General features: G+C 39.2%; 2 protein-coding genes across 2 annotated transcripts in view; both read right to left on the bottom strand.

Annotated features, from left to right (window-relative positions):
• The window catches only part of LOC103590250 (late secretory pathway protein AVL9 homolog), a 38,798-nt gene extending 36,288 nt beyond the window's left edge, over positions 1-2,510 (bottom strand). The window contains exons 1-2 of the mRNA XM_008572452.1: positions 2,460-2,510; positions 1,647-1,767 (exon numbers count right to left, since the gene is read on the bottom strand). Coding sequence (XP_008570674.1) covers positions 1,647-1,767; positions 2,460-2,510 — 172 coding nt within the window. The remainder of the gene's footprint in view (positions 1-1,646; positions 1,768-2,459) is intronic.
• Positions 2,511-14,083: 11,573 nt separating this feature from the next.
• The window catches only part of LOC103590249 (late secretory pathway protein AVL9 homolog), a 23,753-nt gene continuing 16,022 nt past the window's right edge, over positions 14,084-21,814 (bottom strand). Inside the window, exons 3-7 of the mRNA XM_008572451.1 lie at positions 20,912-20,961; positions 20,238-20,321; positions 19,831-20,001; positions 15,439-15,630; positions 14,084-15,337 (exon numbers count right to left, since the gene is read on the bottom strand). Coding sequence (XP_008570673.1) covers positions 14,084-15,337; positions 15,439-15,630; positions 19,831-20,001; positions 20,238-20,321; positions 20,912-20,961 — 1,751 coding nt within the window. The remainder of the gene's footprint in view (positions 15,338-15,438; positions 15,631-19,830; positions 20,002-20,237; positions 20,322-20,911; positions 20,962-21,814) is intronic.

Below are 21,814 nucleotides of genomic sequence, written 5' to 3'. Positions count from 1 at the left end.
GAAAAAAAAAAGAAAAAAAAAAGAAAAAATGCTCCACATCACTCAGCATTCGGGAAATGCAAATCAAAACCACACTGAGTTATCACCCCAGTTAGGATGGCTAATATTCAAAAGACTGTGAACGATATATGTTTGTGAGGTTGCAGAGAAAAAGGAACTCCCATACATTGTTGGTGGGACTGCAAAATGGTGCAGCCTCTATGGAAAATGGTATGGAGGTTCCTCAAACAATTGCAGATAGATCTACCATATGACCCAGCTATCCCACTGCTGGGAATATACCCAGAGGAATGGAAATCATCAAGTCAAAGGTATACCTGTTCTCCAATGTTCATTGCAGCACTCTTTACAATAGCTAAGAGTTGGAACCAGCCCAAATGTCCATCATCAGATGAGTGGATACGGAAAATGTGGTATATCTACACAATGGAATACTACTCTACTATAAAAAAGAGTGAAATACTGCCATTTGCAACAACATGGATGGACCTAGAGAGAATTATATTAAGTGAAACTAGTCATGCACAGAAAGAGAAATATCACATGTTCTCACTTATTTGTGAGAGTTAAAAAATAAATAAATACACAAACAACCTGGGGGGAGGGGAGGGAAGAAAAACACAACAATTACAATTCCTTGAAGTTGATATGACAAGCAAACAGAAAAGAGATTGTTGGGAGGGAGGGGGAAGAGGGAGGAGGGATGGAGGTTTTGGTAATGGGCCACAATAATCAACCACTTTGTATATTGACAAAATAAAATAAAATTAAAAAATATATATAATAAAAAGTTAGGAAATAATATATCTGAGGTTAAAAATGCTGTATTTAAATTTTAAGGGCTGGCCTGTGGCTCACTTGGAAGAGCGTGGTGCTGACAACACCAAGTCAAGGATTAAGATCCCCTTACCACTCATCTTTTGGAAAAAAAAAAAATTATGTTAAACTGCATAGTAACATTTGATTCATTTCCTAAGAAAATTATTAATTAGGAAAACAGGTAATCAAACCAAGTCTTATCTCGTATTTTGTTAGACTCTAATATCATGGTAAAATATAGTCCTTCATTAAGTCAGGCAAAGTACTCATTTATAGAGTGGCAGGAGACTCAGTAAGAAATTCACAGCACTGCTTTCTTTGAGGGTGTGAACATGCTCTGCATGCAAGGAAGCAAACTTGCAAGTAGAGCACTGTGACAGCAATGGTTCCAGAGGTTGAGGAACAATCTCTGCTGTTCCCAGGTGGATGGGCACTGGACTACTAACCTAGTATGTTTGCAACTAGAACCCTAAGCAATGTGTAGCTGGTACAGGTAAGCCCCTTGTTGCCTCTGAGAGGAGACTCAAGTATAAATGTAGAAAATGCTTCCAGTGGTAGCTGTCCTGCTCAGGCTAATCACTTACTTGTATTTAGCCAGGGCCCCCGGCAGAAGGGTGGCCAAGCTTCCCGAGCCATGGCCAATGTAAGTCTGGTACTCCTCTGGAGATGACTAGTGCATGACTAGTCATCTCCAAACAAGCATTTAAATATTTTATAAATAGTCACAATAGGCCAAAGGCCTTTCATTTACCAAAGTATTTAGGATCTAAGATATCTTTTTTAAAAAAACTGGCACCTGCTAATTGCTCCACTGTCCTGTTACATACCTTCTTGGTAGTTGTGTGCACCATCTGGCAAAGCAAGGAAGGGCAAGTATTTCCATTCTTCAGGTAAAGTGTGGCTGTCATGTCCATCTCCTGGAATCAGGGGCGGGTAAGAGAATTCAACCTACAATGGTAAAGAATGTTAACCAAAAGGTGGTTGAGTAAAGGAAGCATTTTATTCTGACAGGCAAAAATGCTTTTAAATCTTGAATAACAGAAGTGGGCATAAACCATACTTGTTGATGCCATTTGACATTATGAGCATACCCTATAGCACAGAAGAGGAAAAAGAAAAAAGTAGTAAGAGAAGAAAAGATTTGTAAGCCTCTCCCCTTTTCTGATTTAAGGGCTGTTAAACTTTAATGTGTACAAGAGGGGAGTGGGAGAAGGTAGTAGTGGTAGTAATGGTGATGGTGGTGGTGGTGGTGACTGGATTGGAGACTGAGCTTTGGGAGCTGTCATCAAATATATAGTAATTGAAGCCATGGAGCCCTGAGGAAAACCAACATCCTACACTTCATTGAGCAGAAGTCCGATAAAGGAGCCTGAAGTTGTGTCTTGAACCTCCCACTAGGATAGTTCAAATAAGGCAACTGCTCAAACTTTAAGCAATCAAATAATTACTTTGCTCTACTTCCACATTCACCCTATTGAAAGCTCCTTCAGCTGAGCCCCAACCACTTCTGGTTTGGAGCTGCCTGATTCATGAAGCATTGTCTTCTCAGATTCTAAAATTTTAATGTGCTAAAGCTTATCTTTTAACACTTTTGACTCAGCAATTTCAGTTTTAGTAATTTATCCCAAGGATACTCTCACATATTCACACAGATACGTACAAAAATATTCAATGTTCGCAGCAGCATTCATTGTACCATAATAATTGGAAAACTAAATATTCATCAAAAGAGTAGTTAAATTTTACACCAGTTCTATCCAGCTATTAAAAAGAATGTTAAATTCACATATTTTGATAGAGAGAGAGAGAGAGAGAGAGAAAAGATAGCCATGTTACACTGTGTGGCAGGCAAAATAATGGCCCTTCAAAGATGTCCATATCCTAATATCTTCAATCTGTCAAGATGTCACCTTACATGGCAAAAGGAACTTTGCAGATATGATTAAGAATCTTGAGCTGGGGATTATTCAGCTGGGCCCAATGTAATCACAAGGGTCCTTATAGGAGAGAGGCAGAAGAATCAGAGAGAGATATTTGAAGATGCTATGCTATTGGCTTTGAAGATGGTGGGAATGCAGGTGACCTCCAGAAGTTGGACTAGGCAAGAACATCAAGTCTCCCCTAAAACCTCCAGAAGAAATGGAGCTCAGCCAATGCCCCTTAGAATTAAGGGCAGATGTAGAAATCTATCTTCTTTTCTGAAGATTTAGTTAAGTTGTCAATGGCTGGAAGTTTAATTAATTAATATCTGAAGCCATGCTGTGTTCAAATTATTGTCCCAATTCCCAATTCTACTGAAGGAAGATCAATTTTGGGTGGCTCTAGTTCGAACTCAAAATGCAGTTGACTCATAAAATTGTTATAAAGAGAAGTTAAGTGTAGATATTATATATCCTCCAAGAATTCCACGAGTAAAATTTAGGCTGTTCTAGGTTGACTTGGACCCAAAGTGTTTATAACATTGTTTCTTTGGCAAAATGTGTTCAGAATGTCAAACAGCCAACTTTTAGAACACAGCTTATTCATAAAATTGTAGACTACCTGTACTGTGTTGGCAGCTTTCTAGAATTCTTTTCTCCAGCTTGTGGATTTGCTACCAACAAATACTTGCATTTGGAAACTGCTGAACTTGCTAATCAAGCTCAAAACAGTCTTTTATACAAACTCTTTTCTATATCTATATGAGTGTACTTCAAAAAGTTCATGAAAAGATTTGTATTTTCTTTTAAATTTGTTTTCCAAAAACTTTTGAAGCACCCTTATATATATATATACACAATAATTTTCATGGCTATACAGTATTACGTCATTGTTTAATTAATTCTCCATTGTTGAACATTTTTTTCTAGTTTTTTTTTTACATTGTTATAAAGTATTCAGTACTAATGAAGTGTTGTATAATAAAAAAATATATATTTGGTATATGTCCCTGGTTCCTGGAATAAAGCTCCAAAAACTCTTGGAAATTCTGAGTGATAGGAGCATATTCTGTTATCCACAATAAGCCCAATCAACTGTACCTCACGTTATGCTAAGGTGACTCTTGGGTGGGGGTGGGGGCGGTTCGATAGCTTCAGATTTGGGCAGGTCATCAGAAACAACAAGCCTTGATTAGAGAAATGGAACTTTCAGCCCCACCCGTTGACCTCCAGGGATGGGAGAGGGAATAGAGATTGAGTTCAATCACCAATGGCCAATGATTTCATCAATCATGCCTATGTAATAAGATTTCCATAAAAATCCCTAAAACAACGGGGTTTAGGAAGCTCCCAGGTTGGTGAACACACACATCTAGGTGCTGGGAGGTGCCACACTGGAGAGGGCATGCAAGCTCTGCACCCCTCCCCATACCTTGCCCTGTGCATTTTGTCCATCTGGCTGTTCCTGAGTTGTGTTCTTAAGTGAGTGCAGTCTTGTGGGACTGAGCCCTTAAACCTATGGAGTTTGTTGCTAACTCAAGAAGTTATGCCAGAATAGGACTGAATTGTAGGACACTTGGTAGGTGTCCGAGATTCAGAAAAAAGAATCAGTTATTTCCAAATTGACAGTATATATACTATGGTTTCTCTTCAGATAGTATAAATCTTTTGCCTTTTACCAAATTGATGGTATATTTAAATCTTAAATTGTATATTTTTCACATTTTGAATATAGACCAAATATTTTATATGCCCCCTTTCTATATGTCCAAATTAATCCAGACAGAAACAATAATTCATGATACAGAAGTCTAAGAGGAATACTCTTGGAAATTATCTGAGACTCTTAATACTCAGTTAAATCAGGAGGCAATTTAAATAATAATGCCAATTAAACTAACCAGTACCACAGAAAGTAAAGACAGGTGTAGCAGACTGCCTCACTGAACAACTCCAGGGGGAACCACAAACACTGTTTATGTGAATGTCTCTCCCTGGAGTTGTGTCGTGAAGTCCACACAGCTGTACATGGCAGCCCCAAATATATGTGAAAAATCACAGATAAAACCCAAAGTAAATCCCCGACACTAAGAAACACTTAGACTGATTATCATCCAGTAGGATTACTAGTAAATAGTGAAAGTTCATGGCCCAAAATCTAAGTTAAATTTGGGGATCAAAGATGGTGACAACAGATGTGTGGCAGACGTATCCAATGTCCCCCCAAAGGATGTTATTAAGTCATGCAAATTTCAAATCTCTCTTTATGTAACTAACATTTATGTGGCCAAATTTACTTTGATCCCAATTAGTAGTAATAATTTACATTAGAAGGGGAGAAGAGGGAAAAAGAAGACAATGGCTAATTTTGAAAGTGAAAGCTGAAGATGCTCTAATCACAAGGAATAAAAAGGCAGTTTTTCTAAATGCTAAATGAACTATGCAAGAAAGTGTGATATATGTTTGTCCTCTAGCAATTGTAAAAATTACTACCCCTTTTCATAGTTTACAAATCCAATTGGTGTCCTCTAGTCAGATTCCATTTACTTTGTCCTCAGAAAAAAAAAGATGGAAAAAACAACAAAGAAAAACTACAAAAACAAAGCAATTAAGACAGTATCCCAGTGTGAACTTCGAGTACTTCACAAGTACCCTTTGTTCTCTTTCTAACAATGTAATATCCATTTCACTGTCAGAGAACCGTAAGACAAATAGAAGCCATAAAGCCAAACTATCAGCACACAAACTAAACACATTTACGGACCTTATAAACAATGACACAACATGGCTTACTGAGAGGAGGAACTGTACCTAGGGTAGGTACAGACCAGAGAAGTTCTGAAGTGCTGGAATTGTTCTAGATCTTGATCTGAAAGGTTCTTAAGTATACACATGTAAAGTTTCATGTACTTTATTGTTCATAAGTTATACCTCAATTTAAGAAAATAAATAATACTTAAAAAAAAATCGGTATGAAGACCAGCTATTTAAATGCATGGACATCTGAAATTGGATAAACATCGAGTTCCAGTCCCAGCCTGCTACTTAGTTGGCTATGTGACCTTGAGCAAGTCACTTATCATCTTTAAACTTCAGTTTCCTCATCTATAAAATTCTTGGTGCTAAATGAAATTTGTGGGATGCTATTATTATTACTATTTTTTTTTTTTTTTTTGCAACTGACTGGTATGGGGATCCGAAGCTGTGACCTTGAAGTTATAAGGCTGTGCTCTAACCAACTGAGCTAACCAGCCAGCCTGGGATGCCATTATTTTGGATTGAGTGCCTGCACTAAGCTGAACAGACCAGATCAAACTAGAAGAGTCACTCATAAGTGCCACATAATTGAACTAAACTTTGAAACTAGTTTTCCAGAAAAACATGAGATTCACAGCAACCAATCAGAAAGGGTCCAGTTTAGTTGAGCTGGCATGATAAGGAGGTCCCTCTGTTTTAAAACTATAGGAAAATAACTTTAAAATGATCTGCTTTTTGTTCCCTGTTTCTGCTTTCTTCAACCTCTTTCTGCCTGTAAAGACAACCTCCTCTGCTGAGCTTATTGAAGAGCCTTGTCTAAATCTTTAGATGAGATGCTCCCTGATTTCTGAACTGTTTACAAAAGCCAATAGATTTTCAAACTAAATTTACTGACATTTTGCTTAATGGTTCATTCTTTAATAAATGAGGAATAAATGAGATATTAAACACATCTAAAACAGTGCTTTGTACATGGTAAACATTCAATAAATGACAGCTATTATTAATAATATTTCCACAGAGCAGCAATAATGAATTGCACGGTGACTAAAACCTTATACTGGCATAAGCTCTCATGAATAGTTTTTAAAATAATTCACAACAGATAGGAATTATGTTTAGGGAACACTTTATGGAGCTTAGAATCTTTGCTATAACTTGTTTACAAAGACGAAAGGAAGCCATTCTACTTAACAGAAATTTATGCTCTCAATACAGAAATTATATTAACATCCAAAGAAGTCTGGATTTCTTTATTAAACTGTGGCTTTTACGTCTCTGAAGATACCATGGTTACTCAGACATTACATGAAGATAGAACACAAAAAATAAGCAGAGCCATTGTTTCCTTGAGTTATATTCTTTTTTTCTAAATTATGTACTGGTAAGGCTCAAAATTTAAAGAATGTAAATAGAGAATTGTTACTAAGCCCTAGCTGTGCACAAATGTAAGGAATTTAAAGAAAGAAAATCATATGAATAAAAGACAGTTTTTGAAAAAGCTCTTTCAAAAGCATTGAAGAATGCAGGGTTTTGCGATTTATTGTCATAAGGTAGACAGAGTTCAGAGGTTGTGACAATTTATAAATTCACAGGTAAACACCCTATCAAGATACAGAATTTCATCATCCCAGAAAGTTCCTCTGTTCAGACTGCTATCACCAAACATTAGTTTTGCCTGTCTCTGAACGGAAGGGCATGCTTCTGACTGTAGCCTCTGATGATGAGTATTCAGCAAAAGTTTGCTGATTTCAACTTAGAATCATGGAAGTGGAGGGAGTCTTAGTAATCAACTATTTTAAAACTCTTATTTTACAGACGAAGAAACCAAAGTCCATAAACATTAGGCAACTTGCCCCAGCTTATACACCTAATAACCATTAGGGCCAAACTGAAACTCGGGTCTCTTGATACCCATATGTACCTTGCTATTGATCAAGCAGAGAGTAGTAAAAGAGAATTTATCAGAGCTAGAAGTACAAAATGATATTAGGAATATTGTTCATAAACTTCGCTTACCAAAAGCCCTCCTACATTGTTGGTGTGAGTGTAAACTGGTACAGCCATTGTGGAAAATAGTACAGAGTTTCCTCAGAAAACTAAAAATAGGTCTGCCTTATGACTCAGCTATCCCACTACTGGATATATACCCAAAGGAAATGAAATCAATATATCAAAAAGACACCTGCACTCCGATGTCCATCACATCGCTATTTACAATAGCCAAAAGATGGAATCAACCTAAATGCCCATCAACAGATTAATGGATAAAAAAACTGTAGTGTATACATGCTGGAAAAACATTCGGCTATAAAAATAAATGATATCCTATCATTTGCAGCAACATGGATGGAACTGGAAATCATCATCACGTTAAATGAAGTAAGTCAGGCTCAGAAAGAGAAATACCACATAGTCTCATTCATGTGTGGGATCTTTAAAAAAAAAAAAGTGGTTCTCATAGAAGTAGAGTGTAGAATAATGGTTACCAGAGGCTGGGAGGGGATAGGGGTAGAGGGGAGGAGAAGGAGTAGACTACCAGGTACAAAACTATGCTGTCTACTCTAAGTGAATCATTGTGCAGTACATGCATTTTTTGAAACAACATACTGTACCCCACAAAAATAAATATAAATAAAATTGAAAAAAATACAAAGTTCCCTTACGAGAGGTAAGATAGGACAAGGATTTACACAAAACATAAGGTGGAAAGACAAAGACGATTAAGACTGGTTTTCTGAATGAGATGATATAAATGGAACATTATCTCCATGTTCTCAAAAACACAGCACCTGCAAATATGACAGCAAAGCTACAATAAACATTTTTCCTGCAGGAAAAAATAATCAATTAGAAACTTCCCAACGAATTATTTAAATCAGTTTTTTTAAATGAACTTTACCCTAGCAATCTTTTATATATCAATTTATTTTTAACATTTCAATATTGAACTTTCATGTGGCAAAAAAGATATACCAGTTTCTGGGAGTATACCATACCCACCAAACAGAGCCTGACAAATCCCTAATAATACCTGTGAAGGCCATGGGGCGGAGGACACAGGTTTCATTAACAACACTGCAGCTATTTTCGCATATGAAGGTATTCCAAAAAGTTTTTTGAAAAACAAAATTAAAGATACTATGAATCTTTCCATGAATTTTTTGAAGTACCCTCGTATATGAACACATTACATACCTTGTGACAATGGTCATGGTGATGTGAAGAAAATATTCGTACAAGGGCAGAGGGCCATATTTCAAATCTAAATGAACACTCAAACAGAGTTTATTCAGAAGTCAGACTTCTGACAACTTAATTATCTAGAATAATGTCAAGAACCAGAAATAAGTGAGAAAAGTATCTATGAGCTTAACAAGCTATTGTAAAGCTCCTGGTAATATACTAAGGTTTCCTTTCAAAATCTATGACTGAGTTATTTTATTTTACACAACGGATTCAGTAGATATGGTTCCCAAAAGTGACAAATGAAAAAGAAGGGAGGGGTAAGCGCAAAACGACATCACCACTATGTACAGTCTCAACACTGAGAAGTCATTGCTAACATCGCTGTCATCTTTTCCTCTCTCTGACAGGCTATCAAAAGCCCAGTGGAGTCAGAGGCATGTGCAAAACACTCTATGTTAAAATAAACTGAGAATGCCATAGTACAATGAGTGACATTTGCTATGAACAGTCACCGAGACTAACTTGTGTTTAGTACATCATATTCTTAATAAGATTTCTGTGGGGAAAAAAAAAGGCTAAAACAAAGTCTCTGTACTTAAGAAAAAAGATGAAAAGATTTAGCCACAAAGATTTTCTTTGCAGCAATATTCAAAATAGTGAAAAACTGGAATGCCACCTAAGTGTCTAAAAAGGTGACCAGTTAAATAAATAACAGTATTTCCACAAAACAAAATGCCATTTTGCAATTTTAAAGTGTTGTAATTCAATATCTATTAATATGGACAAATATTAATGATATACTGTTATACGAAAAAGTCAGGCCATAAAACTTGATTACAGTATAACACATTTTTGGAAATAGTTAAATATATTCATAGAAAAATAACTGGTGGGATATTCATCAAGGTGTTAAAGAGCAGATCTGTTTAGGACACAGGATTTTAAGTGTTTTCTTTTTTTGATTCTCCATATTTTCTCACTTTTCTTTTCTTTTTTTTTAAAGATGACCGGTAAGGGAATCTTAACCCTTGATTTGGTGTTTTCAGCACCACGCTCTCCCAAGTGAGCTAACCAGTCATCCATACACAGGGATCCCAACCTATGGCCTCGGTGTTGTCAGCACCACACTCTCCCAAGTGAGCCACGGGCCGGCCCCTTTTTCTCACTTTTCTATGATGGTGAGTACATATTACTTCTGATCATAAATGTTATTTTCACAAACAACCAGAATATGATTTAAAAATTGTCAAAATTATCAGTTTAGATAACATCCTCTAAAAATATCCTAAGGAGAATCTCAGTTTTTAATTTGATGGCATCTAAACCCAATATAATACAAGCCTTACTCAAAATTATTAAATAGTTAAGCAGACTACTCTCCCTATATGTCTTCCTCTTGCTCTTATAGTGTCCATCCCCAGTATACCAGGGCCCGTCTGCAGTCTTCCCTTTCTAGCAAAATCTTCACTCAGCAAAGGATCTAAATTACATTAATAATATGAAGGAGAAGGTTATCCATGATATATAAGCATTTTACTAGGGATTGAAGACTTAAGCCTAAAAAGAAAATTATGTACTTTCTAGCTAGCTGGGAGTAATTATAAGAGGACAGAGGAATCTTTCTGATATTTCTAAATTTCCATTACACAAATAGACATCCACTCTGCTTAACCATGATGCCAAAGCCTGAATGTAAGCTATTCCACTGTTCTAAGTGTTAATGTTGCAGCCCTGCAAAGCCAAAGATTTGCATCATTTCAGGTTATACAAAAAGCATGACCAAAATCAGGTGAGAAACCTTCATCAGAATATTAAGGTTTAAGAGATAAAAGTGCTATGGAAGGCCAGAAAATGCAATCTTATTTCAGGACAGTTTCCCTAAAATTAGTAGCCAAAGAAATCTTAAAATGTTATTCTTCCCTAACTTCTAACCCTCCAAAGTTTTGTTCTTTCTGTTCCAAAGGCCTACTTCAACAAGAATCACAAACAATACCTCCTGAATGTTTGATCATTGTCACTGCAGGATTCCATCAATAGCAGGTGCTATAACAACAGGCTTGTCGGTAAGACATCTGTCACCAAAACTTGAATAGGTCAGGGCTTCAGTATAGCCTTATCTCCTTAACATGAGCCTACCTCTGTAATCTCAACCTATCCTTGAATTTGCAGTGCAACATTCTGCTACCCATGGAGACTTTCCCATGACCAGTTCATTCAAACCAGCAGGAAAATATGCCGTTCTCTTCAATGCTTATGGTTGCTTTATTCACTATTGGGTGAAAAGTGTTAACTAGTGTTAACATTAGTTCTAGTTCTTTTATAATTCTACTTTTTTTTTTTTTTAGAAATACAGTCTGTCTGGTAAAACCAATTTATTCGAGAATTAAAACTGCTAGCTATGTATAGAAAACCATGAACTCTATCAGAAAAGTGGTCAAAAAATCAAGTAATAATTCCAACTTTTTATGACATAATTTTGGAAAATAACTATTCCTAGTAGAGTGTTCAGAAAAGTTCCAACCTAGGGCTGGCTCGTAGCTCACTCGGGAGAGTGTGGTGCTGAGAACACCAAGGCCCTGGGTTCGGATCCTATATAGGGATGGCCAGTTAGCTCACTGGTTGAGCATGGTGCTGACAACACCAAGTCAAGGGGTAAGATCCCCTTACTGGTCATCTTTAAAAAAAAAAAAAAAAAAAGAAAAGTTCCAACCTATCTATGAAAGAAGCAGAGTTTGATATACATTCGATTATATTATTTAGCAAAAAATTATGCTAATCTGAAAAATATAGTTTATATATTGGAACAAACAAAACTCTGAAACACAATCCACCAAGCTACAGATGTAGTCTGTGTGCCTGGCACACCTGAAAAAGGCTGGCTAACACAATCTCCCTCAGGCAGGCCTAGTTACCAAACACTCAGTTCTTAGACATGAATGCCTTGGTGCAAACACTGCCACCAACACACACACCTTTACCAGTGATATGTCAGAAGATGGCACGGAGCTGGCTCCTCTGGCTCACAGAGCCAGTGTTTGGAGGGGGGCTACCGCTTCTAAGCTGTTCACTCAGCTGGAGTCTAAAATGAAAGCCTGAAGTATGTAGGCTCACAGGACAAGAGGCCAGGCTTCCTGCCTTCAATTATGCTGGCCTCAGGGCCCCTGCCAACAATATAATGGCCTATGTTCCTTGAAAACTCCAACACCTCCCAGAACCTGAAGGAAATATGGGCATGGGGTTTTGACCATTTCCATGATGAAAATTCTGTCTTCTGAGTCATTTTATGTTGAAAGACAGTTAAGTGACCACTTTAGGAGTTGAACTCTTAACTAGAAACATTAACAACGCTCAATTAAAGTATATGTTCAAATGGGGAACAAGTGATAGTAAAGCAAAGTTAAATTTTCCTTGACCATTTTTATTTCAGAGGACTCCAACGTATGGGTTGGGCTTCTTTTGAACAGTGAGAGATGTGAGCTTACCCCAATCACACAAACCATACAAACTAAATGAAGGACAGGCATCTTGCCTGCTGACCCCTCACAGGGCTCCTAGCTCTCTAGCAGTGTGATCTTCTGGCAGTAGAGGTAACAATTGCACATGAATACAGTATTGCACTCCAACTAATGCTGAGGCCTCATGAAACAAGATGTCAGAATGAACTCTTTATAGTCTCATGGCAAAACTGATTAAGTATTTTTAAAAATTTTGTTTGGTATTGCTTTCTTCTCTTCCATTAATATTTCCTGAGGTTAACTTACCTGACAGAAGTGAAATTAATGGAGTTCTCACATTAAACCCTTCAATTTATCATCACTGAATTCTTGTATTACTATGTTCAAATGGAAGTATGCTTTTAGATTTGCTGGCCTAAAACACAAATTGGAAAATTTAAGGATATTGCGATTTTGTTCCCATGTTCATTTCACAAGACTTAGGAGGATTTACTTCTTAAATAAATATTTCATAAGGGGTAACTCAAATATAACCAGTGTCCTTCTTAATTAGGCTCCCTGTTTTCACAACACTGTTTATATCATATGCAGATTATACTCACAATATATTTTCCAAGTAGCCTTTGTTACTTCAAAGGCAGTCTGCTCCCCAAAAGTACTCCCTGAGAACAGCTATCCAAGATCCCCTGGAAAAGCAAATGAGAGCTGAGCAAGGCAAACACATGAGGTGCATCTGTGTACAAATCATCAGTAGATGGCACACACGTGCATGTGTCTAACAAGAGGCCAGATGTCCTTTATGAAACAGGTGACTGATGTAATGGTAGTTTTCTTCTCTTACCTCTTGTTTTTCTAAGTGTGAGCTAAAATGAGGTTTCTATTTAATATTTATGGGCCACCTTGCTCTTCTTTTATAAATACTTTCAGAAGAGCACAGGGATTGATTACAGGAGGATTTTCTGTCAGGGAAGTAAGAAGGCTGAGTGCCTCGAAAGGCTTTAGGAAGAATAAGACTAGAGAAAACTTGTAGGTCTGTAAACACTCAATGAAAAACTGGTCAAAAGAAGAAATAGAAGGCACAAACCTTGGATAAAAAAAACGCTTGTAAAAGACTGCAACGTGATTAGGATTGACAAATCTAGCACTCAGGTCTTTGAAAATACTGCCCTATAGACACATTCATGTTAAATTGTTTCAACATCACTGCAACCACCACTACACTACTTCTCTGCACACCCACTTGCACAATTAGGAAGAGGAGGAAAGCACGGTGACACTCCTTGATGCCCCAAAGCAAGTTTTAAGGGATTTGGAAAGAACAAATTAGAAATATGGAACAGAACACCTCATCCTCAGAACTACCACTTCTGATGTTCACATTTCTGGAAGGAAGTAAACTGATAAATGTGTTATGTGGGTAGAAAACAGACAAAACATCATCATACAACTCAGCAAAATAATAAAGGGTAGACTGTATGGCCCTTTAACTTCATAAGCACATTTTAGGGCCAACATTAAAGAAATTAAAATAGTAATATAACTTAATTTTAGCAAATATAAATTACAGTGACCAACTAGATATTCAAACAGCAAAACAGAACAAAATTTACATAAGCAAAAACTTTTCTAAAGTAAGAAAATGTACAATGTCAGAACTCAAAACTCATTAGAAGGTTCATTGTGTGTTTTAATCAGGCTCAGGCTGAAATAAAAGTAGTCGATTTAAACCCCAACCTGGAAAGCCATCCCTGCTATGGCTGTGATTTCATCTTTTCAGCATCCTGCAACATTCATTTAGATAAAAGGCAACTGTCCATGTAAACAGTTTGAAGTATCAATCCCCTGCTGTCGACCTGTGGCTGATGATGAAGAACAGTCTGGGAGCAGCAGATGGACAGGGAACACATAAACCTAAGAAAGCAAGAGCAACCTTTGATGACCTGCTCAGGGCTTCCCATCGGGTGGCTCAGTGAGACTTTGCGGGGTGGAATTGGTGAAAGTAGAAAGCCATGAAGACATAGCTGTCTTTGCACTGGAAAAAGCTCCTCCAACTGATTGGCCAACAGCTTTTCCTGTTTGTACAACATTCCGACTGGTTGTGACCATGACGTTTCCAATCTTTTTGCCACGTTCACTATTCTGAACAGAATGTGAGAATCTTAACTTCATGTCTGACACTGAGTACTGTCCTTGAAATGGATGGTTTGGATTTATTTCTGCAAGTGCTGGATGCTTGTTGCTGTTCCACACCCTGTAGTTGTGAGTATTCTTCCATGCTGTAACAAAAGTGGTCCCGTAGTCTGATAATATCTTTTCATTATCTAACTGCAGCGTGGCAGCCAGCAGGGCATGGATGTAGACTGCAAACTGGGCCCGAATCCATTCATCACCTCCCTCCCAGCCTGTGCCATCCAGGAAGACGTCATCCCGGTTCTCAGTCACGTGCCTCACTAGGTAATCTGCGAACCTTAGGTCTGCAGTGGTTGGAATAAGCAGCTTCCTGAGTTCTGGATCATGGGTCTGGATCAGAGCTTCTTCTACCTTTGTGAAGATGGCCAGGGGCATGCCGTACTGGTCTTCTTCCAAACCTGAAATGAGCCCTGGTATCAGGACCACCTGCCCAATGTGAGCTTGAGGTTGTACAGTAATTGGAGGACTATCTGAGGGCACAGAGTCCTTTGGAAATAAGTTTGTCTGATCGGATCCCACCTGCTCTCTTTCTTTCAAGTTGGGGTCCTCTAAGATACTAGGATCCAAGGTCTCCCAGTCACTTTCTGAAGACTCTGGAGACGGGCGAGATGGAAGTTTCAAATATTGATTGGTATTATTTGGTTCCTGTCCTTTGCTGTCATCTTCTTGGAACAAATGCTCTTCAGTCTTGATGGCAGCACCGTCTCCATGGTTTCCTGCCATGATTTTTTTGACAGTTCCCAAGTTGGTATTTGAAATGTCAGAAGTAGACCCACAAACAAAATTATCTGCAGGAGGATTGCTTTCCTGAAGTCCAGCTTCTTCAGTCATACTCTTTCGGGGTCTGTACTGAGAACAGTCACTGAGACCATGTTCAATCATGCCTGGCAGCCCTTCTTGTGGTGAAAGCCGACCACCACGATGTGCAGCACGGGCCCCCGGGGGGCGCCACTGCCGCCCCGCCCGGCCTTCTCCATGGGCGGCCGCCGCGGGCCGGCAAGACAACGACTTCAACCGCCAAGGGCTGCGGGCCGGACGCCCCGCGGTGCGCGGCGGACGGGGAGCGACGGATTTCAGGTGTCAGCGAGGGCGCCGCATGAGGGCCGCGCCGGGGTCCCGGAGGAGGCCGAGCAGCTCCGTGCCGCCCTCCGGGGCCGCAGCCGCTCTTCCCTCATCCGCTTCCGCTGCTTCCGGGCTGTCACCTGATGAGGCGGCCGCCGCCGGCGGGGCGGAGCAGGTCCGGAAGGGACCTGACTGGTGGGGTCTGAAGGGGCCGAGGCGGAGCCTGGGGAGGGGCGTGGCTAGAAGAGGAAAGATGGTGGGGGACGGGGGCGGGGCCTACGGAGCGGGAGGGCCAAACGGGGAGGGAGCTGACGGAGCGGGGCGGGGCCAGAGGAGGGCTTGATGGGACAGGGGCGGGGCCTTCCCGCCTCTTTCCTCAGCTTTCCTTTTTTCACACCTTTTCTTTTTCTCACCGAGTGTGTGATTACTTCGCTTCCTTTCCTTCCTCTCCCTGGCCTAGGGTCTCTTCGACCTTACTCTTAAATATTTAATAACATGGAGGTATATTGGTGAGGCTATATCTGTTTTCAACCTTTAAACTACTTGCTTACTCAAGGTTTCTGTTTCGTCTAGTTCCAGGATTTTTTTGGTTTGTTTTTCTCATTTATGTATTATGTAGAGGAGTTTGGAAGCAACTTAGGGTCTGAAGCAGAATATCCTTGACAATAAAGGAAGTTTACATGGAAACCTGTAAAATGACTACTCTAGTCCTGGGATTAAAAAAAAAAGTATTTTTATTCCATCTTCTTCTGGGTTTAGTACTCTGGTCAGCACAAAGTATATGGAGTCCGTTGTCACCAGGGGTATTAATTCTTTTACTGATCGTGCGACATTTTTTTTTTTTTACAAGAAGCAATGACTCATGTCAATTTAAGGTAAATAATAGAAATACAGATTTAACACACTTTTTGTTTTTTGGGTTGTTTTTTGGTGGCTGGCTCCTATGGGGATCAGAATCCCTGACCTTGGTGTTAACAACACCACGCTCTAACCATCTGAGCCAACCTGCCAGCCTTAACTAAAATGTTATTTAAGTGGTTTTGGAATAAAGGGCAGGTGCTTGCTTCAAATAGACTTTGAGATTACTACAATAACTGAAGTTTACCGTTTGAGATATAAAACAGAAAATTTGAGAACTCGTTAAACAATTCTAGAATTGGGCAGCAGTACAGGCCAAAATGGTTCAGACTGCTCCACCCCAGCACATGTGCAGGTCATATTTACAGCCAGAGTAAAGGAAGTGACATAGAGAAACAACCTGATTGGTTGCAGTTGGTGTTTGCCTTATGTGGTTATGTTTTGGCAGCTTTCAGCCTCTGATTGGCTGGAGGTTCAGTTGTGTTAAATAAAATTATAGGAGGCCGTTATTTTGGACTAATCTGTACTCTAGACCCCCAACAGACCAGACTAAAAACCAAGATGGTGTGATTCCTGCTAAAGTTCCAGTTGCCAAACTAAAACTGAGTAATTATCTGACCTCCTGAGAAATCAGAAGAGAGGGATAACAGCCGGTTTCCCCATAGGCCAGCTTAAGTCTTTAATTGGCATGACAATGAAGTTCTCTCTGCTGTAATTCTTACACATCAGAGATAGCCTGGGACTGGCTAGTTATCTCAGTTGATTAGAGCCTAGTATTATATAGACCAAGGTCTAAGGGTTCTGATCCCCATACTGGCCAGCAGAGCTTAGCATTTTACAATCACAAGAAGGAGAAGGATCAAAGGAGAGAGAGGACAGCTCTGCCTAATTACTTCATCACGTTTTTTTTTTTTTTTCTTGGCAGCTGACGGGTACAGGGATCAACACTGGACCTTGGTGTCATCAGGCCCATGCTCTAACCACGTGAGCTAACCAGCTAGCCCACTTCGTCAGGTTTTTTTTATTGGTTCTGCATGAGGAATAGATTTGGTATTAATAGTTTACATCCCACAGGGGTCTAGGGTAAGGGTCACAAGAAGCATTCTAGGTTATTTTATTGTTTTCTGGTGACATCCTGTCTGCTTCTAAGTAAAAATGGTCTTATGATAACATTTTCCAGGACTGGTGGATGTGACTACTGACTTACCTCAGATCTCCCAAGGCACTATAATTTAGCTGACCCGGTCTGAGCAAATTTTTTGGTTATCATGCCTTAACCGAACCAATGCTATTATTTATTTATTTATTTATTTATTGTCAACCATTGCTGATTGCACATATCTTAGTTTAGGTGACCTTAACATTTGATATTTTCCACTTCTGGTCTTGGAAGGTAAGGACCTCTATTCTAATCTATGCAAAGCTGAGAAAAACAGTGGCTTCCTAAGTCAAGCTTAGTTTCTATGATTCGGTAGAATTATTTTAATGCTAATAACACCATAGAAGTTTTTCAAGATCTTGCTATCCATTTATTTACTATATTACAAAATTCTTGGTGTTGGCTCAGAACTGTATGTGAAACTATACTATTCCTTGAATGCAACATAAGTTAACTGTTTCCTTGATATGTTAACTGTTTGATATATTACCTGCTTAATGTGTTAATTGTTTTCTTGATGTAATCTGTCTTGATATTTTCCACAATTGGCATAAATAAATTAAAGTCTAACTGAACACCTTTTTTAAAAATGTAAGGACAGTGCATCTTAGAACTCTATATCTGTAGTGAACACCAATTGATTAATTCATTGTCCAGGAGACCCAGTAACAGCTTTATAAAAATCTGCATCACTTTCTGTCCTAGAATGTTCAATTAATATTAAATCATCTATGCATAACTATTATTTTGCTTCAATGGTTTAAGAAATACAACAGTTAAAGTAATGCTATGAACAGGGCTGGCCATTTAGCTCTCTTGGGAGAGCGTGGTGCTATTAACACCAAAATCAAGGGTTTGGACCTCCATGCTGGACAGCCACCAAAATAAATTAATAATAAATAAATAAATGCATAATGCTATTAATGAAGAAGATATGTTACTGGGGAAATTGGGAGAAAAAGTAAGCAAAGTAATTTACAGGATTTTTTCCATCTCTAAATATGTAAATGATCCATTTAACAGTTTAGAATAGCAACTATTTCATATTAGTTTTTAAATGATTTGTATTAATGTATAATAATCTGTTGGGAAAAGAATAGAAATTTCCTCTTTGTTTCAAAAAGTGTTAGAAGGATTTGTATCCCCTTATTGGCCATCCACCAAAAATAAATAAATAAATAAAATTTAAAAGGTGTTGGAGACAATCAAGATTGGAAACATCAATTTAAGATAACTGAATACTTTCTGACCATTATTTTGAAAGGAAACTTTGGTTTCGTTTATATGATAACATTTTACTCCAGGGGAAAAATTAGAAATGCCTTTCTGAACACATAATATGTTGAAGAGCCTCTTCTTGTTATATGTATTTTGTGGTGAATTATAAATTCTATTTTACATCTGTACTGTAAAGAAGAGCTAGAGGAAGAAAAATCCTTGAGACATAGAGCTATGACATATTTTCAAGTTGATTAAAAGTGAACTCTCTATATTAAATTGGCCTGTTTCTTTTTGTATCTTGACTCAGGAAAGAACGCAATAAAAGAAAACCATTCCATCCAATCCCCATTAACCCTACCATGTAAATGAACTAGATAGCTCCTTTTTCAGAGTGTAAAAAGATTTTCTTTATTCTTCATTAGTGGCATTAAAAATTGCTAATATTCATTCTATTATTGTAATGGAAAACATAAAGCACTGATTTTCTTAAAGCATATTTTTCTGATCTCTTAAACTCTCTGAAGTAATGTCTTGTATTTCGTTCATACTCTCACTATGGCATGGCAAAAATAAAACAGGAATAGGGATAGAAAAGAAAAACCAGGGAAAGAAAAGGCCTTCACAAACAAATTTGGCATTACTTTGTATTTAATACCTTATGAAGATTAAGGAGAATGTTGATGGTTATGAATATAACCATGGTGGTTATATGGTGGCTGCCTATTAGACGATAATTGTTTGTTGAAGAAATAATGAATAAAAAAGCATATAATAAATTAGACTCCTAGATATAAAAAGATAAGAACGATGAGTTAAAGTTTTAAAAAAGTTAAAAGAAAAATATTTTAAGTCTCCACTATAGAAAAATGTTTTTAAAATGCTGGTTGTGGGTTTTCAATCCACTGGACTTTTTTTTACGAAAATTGCAACACAGTGAAATTGGTGGCGGGAAATACGAATTGATTTATTCTTGTCTGAAAAAAGATCCTGGCTTGAGATGAGATGCAACTTTTTAGGGGAAAATAAGATGACTCAAAAGTTTTCTGCATTTTGCAACGTCTAGGCAAGATCTCTTTAACCTCTCTCCGCAACTTCGAAGGCAGAGTGGGTATCCGTCGAGATGGCAGAATTTTCAGTGGATGGGAACTATTTCGCGGGGTCTCACTGCCGCGGATCAGCAGCAAGCGGGCACCACCCCCACGTCGACAGCCCGGATCGCACGCTCGGCCTCAGATTGGTCGAGCCTACTCGGGCTGCGGGAAAAAGCGGAAGCGCGCTCTTTCAAAATCGCCGTCCCATCGTCGACCGACAGGCCACTTCCGGCGTAGCCATGGCAGCTAACGCCACTACCAACCCGTCGCAGCTGCTGCCGCTAGGTAATCGTGGTCAGTGGGGAGCAGGGGCAGGGGAGCTGAGGCTGGGGGCTGGGAGCCGAGGAGCTGCGGCCGAGGCAGCGCCTGGTCGAGTGTGGGGAAACGTATGGGACCGAGTGCCTTCCCTCTCCGCGGCTCGTCTCTCGGCTCCAAGTCTCTGCGGCTCTAGGCCGTCCCTGTCCTTTAGCGTGGTAGGCTTCCTCGAGGCAGGGACTTGTGACTCCTCAAACCAAACCGTCATCGGAGAAGGTCCACACTCAGTGAATGCGTCGTCGGCCGCTGCTGTTGTGCGCTCGTATCTAGTGTCTCGCTTCTCAACCTGGCATTTAAGATTCCCAGATTACATAGACCCTGCTGTGTATCTGCTTGATTATTGAGAATAGCTCCTCAGTCTGGAATGTGCCTCAAAAGAGGAATCTGGAAACTAGCAGTTTGTCATTTATTCAACAAACAGTTATTGAGCATTAATACCCCAGACACCGTGTGGGCTCTATTCAACAGTTAAACCACAGCCATTGCCTTCAAATAGCTCACAAGCCAGTGAAGGAGAGAACACTGGACAAGTAAACATCATGCAGAATAACACCAGGCTGGCAAAGAGATGTTCAAGCTGTTCTTATAACAGGATAGAGCACGGAGGGTAGACTTCGTTGGGTGAGGGAGGTAGTGACAGGAAAGAGTCTCCGGTGAAGATAATTATGCCTCTCTCTAATATTTTGTAGCTGGTGAGGAATGGTTGTTAGTAAACGTGGCCGTAATTAAAAGTTTTCATTCCGTCATTCGACAGACTCTTGGAATGTCCAGTATCTGTAGACACTGTGCATTTGAAAATCCAGTGATGAGTAAAAATAACCACGGTTTCTGCCCTCATGGAACTTAGACTCTGGGGGTTTGTGTGTGTGTTCATACATTAACCAAATAATCTAAAGTAAGTACAAAACCACAATCGTGATAATTTGCTACAAAGAAAAGGTAAGTGGAGATCAAGGAAAACTTTTCTGTAAAAGTAATGATAGAACAGAGATTTGTATTATAAGACCTAAAGCTGTTGAATGAATATTTTTCCTGGTTTATCTTTCACCATATGTAAGTAATGAGTGCCAGTCCTGGCACTCAAATATTTATTGAAATAATGAATGGGTAAAATAATCTTTTTCCCTTCACAGAGCTTGTGGACAAATGTATAGGATCAAGAATTCACATTGTGATGAAGAGTGATAAGGAAATTGTTGGCACACTTCTAGGATTTGATGACTTTGTCAGTATCCTTTTAAAAGATGGTGGTGGCATAGGTTTTCTTATGTTTTCAATAACGTAAATAAGAACTATAGACAATCAGTAAATTTTTTTTTTCCTTTTTGTCTTTTTTCGTGACTGGCAACGGATCGCAACCCTCAGTGTCGCGCCCGTACCGGACTGGGACCGGCAACGGGATCGCAACCCTCGGTGTTGCCCCCGCACCGTGCTCAGCCAGTGAGCGGCCGGTCTGTATGTGGGAACTGAACCCTCGGCGGGAGCGCTGTCGCGCTTCCCAAGCGGCGCACTATCCAGTGCGCCACCGGGCTGGCCCAGAAGATGCATTTTCTAGATTTCCCTCCACACTGTTATTGAAGCAATCATAATGACAAGTGAAATTTGTAGGCTATTTTATAGTTTAAGACACAGATCTTAACAGGAGCCTTCCCACACCTGCAGTCTTATTTTTTTTTTTTCCTTTTTGTCTTTTTTCGTGACTGGCAACGGATCGCAACCCTCAGTGTCGCGCCCGTACCGGACTGGGACCGGCAACGGGATCGCAACCCTCAGTGTCGC

This window comes from Galeopterus variegatus, unplaced genomic scaffold, assembly GCF_000696425.1.
Source record: "Galeopterus variegatus unplaced genomic scaffold, G_variegatus-3.0.2 Scaffold785, whole genome shotgun sequence".
Taxonomy (NCBI): domain Eukaryota; kingdom Metazoa; phylum Chordata; class Mammalia; order Dermoptera; family Cynocephalidae; genus Galeopterus; species Galeopterus variegatus.
The sequence above is the reverse complement of the archived record's forward strand: the minus strand, read 5'-3'. Positions and strand labels throughout refer to the sequence as shown.